The 7,962-nt window shown below is 40.1% G+C and overlaps 1 protein-coding gene across 1 annotated transcript in view; it reads right to left on the bottom strand.

Annotated features, from left to right (window-relative positions):
• Positions 1 to 7,962, bottom strand: part of SNX29 (sorting nexin 29) — a gene marked incomplete at its 5' end in the record, with an annotated part of 446,683 nt that overhangs the window by 215,638 nt on the left and 223,083 nt on the right. The window contains one exon of the mRNA XM_025206427.1: positions 6,622 to 6,703. Coding sequence (XP_025062212.1) covers positions 6,622 to 6,703 — 82 coding nt within the window. The remainder of the gene's footprint in view (positions 1 to 6,621; positions 6,704 to 7,962) is intronic.

Below are 7,962 nucleotides of genomic sequence, written 5' to 3'. Positions count from 1 at the left end.
AAGTATTCTGCTTCAGGTCCCTGTCTAACTTTTTCAGATCCTGAAGAATGCTTTGCATTTGAAAGCTTGTCTAACTTTATCTCAAGTATACAGATGGTCCAATAAAAGATTTCACCGAAAAAAATCCTTAGCTCTTTGGTTTATTTAGTGTAATTCCATGAGTATGCCAAAGCTTGTACCAGCTTAACCTGCAAATCACCACTGACAAATGACTATATAGAGGCATCTATACTCAACAAGCGTGCTTCCCGCATATTCCAAATTATATGTGCTTATTTTAAAAGAGAACCAAGACAGATAAGAGCATCAAAAGAATTCTTCTTGGTTCACACAACTAAGACGATCATTAACTGGCTTTCAAAAGCTTGTTTACTTCCAAATACTGCCCTAATTACACCTGAGCTTGTTTACTTCCAAATTCTGCCCTAATTACACCTGAGCTATTCCCCTGCAGGCACAGAAAAAAAGATAAAACGTTATGGGGGGAAATGCAGTTGATATGTACAATCTTTAGTTCTTCATGAGCAAAAAATCCAACAGCCTGAAGAACTCTGCATACAAATCAGATAAGATACAGTTTTAATCATCAAATTATATTTTAGACAGGTTTTATTGCCCATCCACCCAAAGAAACTGCAATGGTCCAGACTTCACAGATAATAATGAATCTTTTCCTCAACAGAATCTAACACCAGCCGTAAGAAGAAACTATATTTATTTTAAAAAATTAAATTCTTTAACTGTTTAATCATATACTCAAATTCCTTCAGATCACTCAAACGATGGTTTTGTCCTATTTTCTTTCATTTTTTAAATCACAGCTCATCTGCCTTTTCATTTCTGGCAACTCTGAACACCAGAATTGGCAACTTCTTCTGTAAATATGATTACTACGCCACATTGTAATGTCATTGTTATGCAACTTGAGAGCCTATGATATTATGCAAAGATACATTACCTCACATTCCTTTATCTATCACAGTATCTTTTTTTTTTTTTTTTTTTACCAAAGGCAGGCTGCCGGAGGTTAAATTCTTGCTCTGCAGCATGCAACCAGAATTATAATTAAGGTGGCTGTCATTTTATTTTAAAGAAAAACAAAGGAACCACAGAAAAAATCTCCATAAATGTGAAAGAAGAGTGGTAAACATTAGGTGTGGTAAAACATTTCTTTACTTTCATAAGTTCAATCACCTCACTTTCAAGAAACACCTCAACCAATTTCTATCTACCTCTATAACAGCCTCCCAAGTTATACCCTTGATAACAGGGTACACACATACCTTTACGTTTAAAAGTGATTACATATTTTTGCATAACATGGTGGGCATGTAATCACAGCAGCAAAATGAGGAAGGGCTTTGTTTTGCCAGTAAGATCATGGACCCAGACTAATAAATAGGGAAGTTAATTTCACACTGATGGAACTTAGCAAGTGCCTATTGCTAGTTCTCATTCCATAAGGGCTCCAGTTCTCTAGTAACAGTTCATTAGTTTTCTAATCTGGAGTAGAAAGTAGACTTCAAGGAAAGGCCACTAAAAGAAAGTGGCTGGAACCCCTAAGGTCTGGAACATTAGGAAAAACATTCTCCTTTATCACCTCCCTTATGTGAGGAAAGATCAGTTGGTTCCAACAATGGAACGATGACAAGTCTGCCAAAAAAAACCCTGCAACATTCAAGTTCACTGAACATTCACATCATGATAGGAACTGACCAGTTTATTTCATGATAACGTTCCCAGGTGAGTTAATAAACTTGTGTCCTAATAAAAATTGCACACCTTGTATCTTAGGTTTCCTTCTGTATGCCTGGGACAAAAAGTCATTTGCCTGTTGGGCAATACTCTCTCTCATTGAGCCAGGCAAGGAGAAAGAGATTAATAAATTTAAAACATAAGTTATGGACATTTGTCACTTACAAGGGAGAGAGAAAAAGTCACAACAGCTACAGTAATCTAAAATCACACTATAAAATGCATATATTCAGCTGCAGTAAAAAAGTTCAGCTGTTTTCTTCTCTCCAAAGCCTTAACTATAGGATGACAGGGTTAGTGAAGAACCAGAGGCCTGAGCAACTCCCTTTTGTGCTCCCTGGCCAGAAAGCATACCGGTGCAGGTCTGCCAGGGGACTTCATCTATCTCCACTGCCTGAAGCATTTCTAGTTGGAAGAGAATTCTGACCAGTTCAGATGTACATCTCTGTCCATGACTTACTGTACCAGACAGATGCATGCTCAAACATGTGCGACAGAGCAGGCTGTGGCCTGGTACAGTAAATTAGCTAGACAGACCCACCCACTGGTTACTTGCTTATCATCAACGGAATTAGTACCCATGCTGAATGAATCTTAGCTCAAAGTCAGATGTGTTTGGGATTCTTGGATCTTTACACTGCCAAGAATACTAAGGCATTCATCTCACAGGTGACCACAAATTTTCTGTCCTATTTTCTCTTTAGCTTTCAGAGACTGAAATTGATAAGCAGCTTCTAAGGAAAAAATATCAAGAAAAGATTATTATTATGCTAAGGTAAATCACATTCTACCTTTTGATTAACTCTCTAGATTAAACAAAATTATTCTAGAAAAGACCGTAAGCTCATACTCCTTTCACAAAAGTATTTAAAAGGAATTAAAATTGTATAAGAAAAAATATCAGCTCTCTGGTTGAACCCTATGAATATCACTGTTAGCAAAGATCAGTGTATAGCGACATTCTCACATCAGCATCCTCCTAAATGGTTTTCATTGGGTTCTCTCTTTCCTAAGATGCATCTTTCCAGTCACCATTATTTATTGTGAGAAGTATGTCCCTGCTGTTGTACTTTTCTTCCCACTGTTCTAAATGTTCCTCCCATAAAAATCCTGAAAGTGCAATTACTAGAAGAGCACTTCATAAAATAGCTCTCACAGCTAAAAAAGTACACCATTACTGAGACCTAACAGGAAAAAAGTGAAGTAGAACACTGCACTTTATAGTCATTAGATAAAAATTAGTACAAAATGCCATCGGATATTACCAGATAACTAAGCCAACTGATTACAAGAAATAAACGTCATAATTACATAATAAAATGTCAGACATCAACACAGGCCAAGAAGCCCATGGTAAATTTTTCCATTACCACATAAATGACTTTAAAGCCCAAGTCTTATTTTTAAAAATGACATGGCATTTAGAAACTTAATCCCAATTACAATAATATATAGAATCCTAAGTGCCTATATGATTTTTGAAAAATGGTACTTAAGACACTTCTCAAAATCTGACTTCCTCCCGCAAAGGTGGGCATGTTATGAGTCAGAATACTGAAATATACAAGGAGAAAAGTGGGAAAAGAATGTTTATGGCACCTAAACCTTGACAAGAATCTGAGGAAGGGGTAAAAGGAGATAAAGAGGAAGTGCACTTTCCCAAAGGAAGGTTTCAGGCATAGCAAGACACCATCCAAATGTTAATACTTACATTGTTCCAATGAAGTGACAAAAATTCACAACAAGATTTGGCAATTGTAGATATCATTTACCACAAACTGTCTCTTATTAAAAGTCGAGCTTTGAACTGAAGTTCTGGATTCCACCTTTATATGATGAACAGAGCCAAAACCCTGGATCCAAATACCTCTGGTGGTATTCAAATTCCAAACTTTCCTACTTCTTGGGTACATGGTAAAGGACAAAGTGGGTCGGAATTTTCTGAATTTTTTATTTTGTTTTGTTTTGTTTTCTTGAAAAATGATAAATTTTCTGAATCCAATGGTTCACTCCTGGTTTTGATGAACTTCCAATGAAACATAGGCATGGTCCCAGCACTGTTTCCTTCTAGCACACAGACCACCTCAGAGCTGTAGACACAAGGCCTCAGAGCCAAAGGTCCCAACTGGCTCTTACAGCTTCTAAGCCAGCAACCTGCCTGATATAGGCCTATTCATGCCTGCTTCCCACTAGTCAAGCAGACCAGAAAGACCCTCAGGAACTGTGTGGTGGTGGCAATCTGGGTCATCCACCCATTCTGGCACTTTTACACACAAGCTGAGCCGACTGCCATACTGAACCTGATGGCCTGTGCCATGCATTTACCCTGAAGGGTGCCACACAGGACCAGCTGTTTTGACATGATGGCAGTGGAGCAGATGCCCCTGCACAGCACCCTTAAGGGCCACAATTGTTACCTATTAAGGATGCCATAAAGGGTGCTGCAACCGGCAGTAAAGCATTGATGCGGAAGCATCACCTGGCTGAGCTGCAGCAGGAACACCAGGAGGTAAGGGTAAGAGCTTATGGAGATGCCTAGGAGGCTCTTGGTCCAGGGCATGACCTAAAAATGCACACTGCCAGGGATGGGTGGCCTGGTGGGGCTCCTAGTGGTGTGGGAGCCCCCAGGAAATGCCAGGCCAGTTATCACCCCAGTGAAAGGTGGGTAGGGGCGCCTTAATAACCCCAGCCCCCACAACTTGGTGGGTACAAGGGCCAGGCACAGCTATGGCCACCTAAGCCTGCAGGGGAGTAAAACCCTGGAGGGCCTTGGTTGGGGATAGCTGTGTGGACCTGAAAAGAGGGGGTCATGGTGAAGCCCAAGAGAGAGGGCAGTTGTGAAGTCCCTGACAGGACAGGGATGTAGGTGGCCCCACACACAGTAGGGTTGAACAGGAGTAGACCGGAAGGGCTGTGCATGAGGGGGGCTGAGTAGGGATGAATGGGGAGTAGGCCTGAAGGGCAGTCCCAGGGGCTCGTTGAGTAGGGCCGAACTGAGAGTCAGCCCAGCCTGAAGGGCAGCATAAGGGCCAGCCCGTGTCTGTAGTTGAGTGTGAGGATGATGAGAAGACCCCAAGGTGGGGCATGGTGTAGAGGCCCTAGAGTGGGTGTAGTAGGAACCCCATGTGTGGGGAAGAGGCCAAGGTATGTTCATTGATGCCTGAGGCCATAGTTTGGGCCAGAGGCCAAGTGGGGGGGCTCAGTCAAAGAGTTAGGAGCAAGTCCTGATCCCAGTAAGTCCTCTGCCACAAGGAGGCTGAGTGTGGGTCAAAAGAACGACCTAGAGGTGGAGCACTATGACCTGCTGCTCCAGGGAGTCCCTGTGAGACCCAGAAGCACCAGTTGTGGTGTGAGGGAGCATCGTATGTGTGTGTATCATCCACAAGGCTTGGGATGCAGTACAGGGGCAGTTGGAGCTGCATATATAGGCCCAGGAGAACAGGGCCACCAAAAGGCAGCCTCCCACCTAATTAAGTCACCAATTTTTATTAAAAAACAAAGTGTGGCAGGCAAGAGAGGCTGGTGGTTAACCCAGAAAAAGGTGGTTAGGCCAACTTCTAACTGGCCCTGGGAAGGCCCCCTGATACAGCGGGGTTTTTTAATTTTAATGTAAGTAACCTTCTATTTTCTGTTTATTCTTTAGAGAAAACCTGGGCTTTTTTATTGGAAATCTCAACAAACAAAATTACAAAAATGAAAAACCAAAGCTAATTCAATCTGAGTGCTGAATTTACACATACACATGAAAGTAAGGCCTTGTACAGACATTCAGTTTCTCCTGGGAGAATCCCTGGTCCCCCCAAGAGAAACACAAGTGTACAGATGTTTAGACATTCTTCCAGAGTAAAAATGGCTGCTCCAAGAGAAAAATAACTTGCGAACAACCAAGGTTAAAACACTCCCAGGAGTGTTTATGGGACAGCAAATGTCTGTACATGCTGTAAAACTTAGCTGCTAATACCTTTTTGCTCCAATTCTTTAGCTTAATTCAGCTGCTAAAACTTTTGGGTGCCCATACACATGTTCTGACATGTTCTGATTAGAAGGCTCCACCACTCGAGTCTGCTTTGATGAGTTCTAATTGGAATGCTCCAGCATGCTGCGGTGTCTCATGTATTCTCTGTCCCACATTTCAAAATGGCAGTGGGTGTGCTTCAACTAAAGCTCATCAAACAAACTTTAAAGTGCCCTCGCCACCATTTTGAAATGTGGGACACTGAATACACAAGACACTGTGGCGTTTTAATTACAGTAGCTCTGCAGAGCCGCTCTAATTAAAATGCCCCTTCCCCCCACCCTGGATTACATGTATAGGCACCCCTTGAGCCTGAATTATAAGGCAGCAGAAAAAGGTCTCACATGGAGGTTTAGACCTGTAGCTAACAGACACTACAGCAAACAGGCTGCTAAAACATTTGAAACACCATTTTAGAAGTAGAGCACTAAAACAAAGGGTCTCACATATCCGCATGAAGGTAAAACTGAAGAACCTCCACTACTATTTACATTGGTAAGAAATATTAGATTTTTTGGCTACAGCTCCCTTCAACAAAGAAGCATGCATATGCACTTAGGTGCGCAAGAAGTCATTACTGCAGAACACTGAATGGCTGCCTGTTTGCCTACAGTCATCGTATCACCATTTTATTAGTAGGGCCAAGTTCTAAAAATATACATAAGATTACCTCTATTCACCGAAAGAGCCTCAGTAAGATACTCAAATGATTGGAGTTATTATCCCTGTGCCTAAGTATTTAAGGTTCTTTATTCATAAACACTTTTAGATACCTAAAATATTTTAAGTGTTCCAATTCATTCACAAACAAAATAATCATGAAAATATACCTTAAAAGTAGCATTGCTTACCTGATAAACATGGAATGCATTAGCAGCTTTTCCACGGAGAAAGACTGAGGGAATCCAAACATTTATAAGAGCGCGATTAGATCTAAAAAAGAGAATGTTCAAATAAACGGTTATCTTTTCACATAAAAGTAGCAAAACTACAAAAGCAACTACCGCTGATGCTTTAAAAGTGTCCAAAGCAATCATTATCAGCCAACATTTTCTGCAACTTGAATATCACAATTCTGACAACATTTTGCACCTACTATACCTAAGAGTACCTCCTAGGTATACTTTAACTTAAAGAGTAGCAGTAAAAACAATTTCCTATATATCTTGTTTTCTTTGTGCATTTGACAACACTCTGATTATGCTGCGGAAGCACAGAAACTAACTTTACACTGTAAGTTTTCTCCTCTATGAAAAATGCCCCAGCCAACCCTAAGTTTCAACCATTTAAATGGCATTCCCTGAGAAACCTGAGGTAATTTAAACTGATTCTGACAAAAAAAACAAAAAACCCCATCTTTTAAAATCTTAAAAGTAAAACTCTGATTTGTTACAAGCCTGTAGTAGGGTCGCTCCAGAAAATAATATATTTTTTTAGTATTATTTTTTATTAGACCAGCTATATAATTAGAAGAGGTATTAGACAAGTTTTCAGGCACAAAGTGCCCTCTTTGATGCCCAAAAGCTTATCCACGCCTCTCCCAACTATGATGCGAGTCCCAAAAGACCCCCTTTTCCTTCTTTTGATATAAGTCTAACATTTTCATCGCGCAAACTTATACCCTTAAAAAAGCAAAAACCAAAATCTTCAGCAAATAAAGTAAAACATTAATTATAACAGTCATTCATTTATTCAACAATAATATACAGTCTGGATATGTCAATCCATTCCAACCAACTTCATTAACAATAATTCAGAATAATGTTTAATAATTTTTCTGTTTGCAAAGGAACATATTCATTGGAAAACAAAAATAAATCTCAAACGTATTTGTCCACTGCATTTTGTTTTGGTACATTTCATTATCAAAGTATTTGTATTATTGACAAGAACAGATGGTTAGTGATTTATTTATTTTTTAGCTGAGATGATATGTTTATCATGTCTTACCAAGGGAACAAACCTTAGAAACCGAATTTGATTTATAGCTATGCTAACAGATATGATCCCAAGTTTTTAAAAACAGAGGTGACACAAATTCAGAACTTAACATTAGTTCTGAGTCTCATGGCTAGATACTTACCAAATTTGTGGCAGAAATGGGCTGCACAGCGGCTCCTTTAATCTTGCTGTTTCCCCCAGGCAGCCCACCGACCCCCGCACTGATTGACAGAGGAAACCCCCCCCTGCTC

Source organism: Alligator sinensis, unplaced genomic scaffold (genome assembly GCF_000455745.1).
Source record: "Alligator sinensis unplaced genomic scaffold, ASM45574v1 scaffold927_1, whole genome shotgun sequence".
Lineage (NCBI taxonomy): Eukaryota > Metazoa > Chordata > Crocodylia > Alligatoridae > Alligator > Alligator sinensis.
Note: the sequence above shows the minus strand (reverse complement) of the source record. Positions and strands in the feature narration are given on the sequence as shown.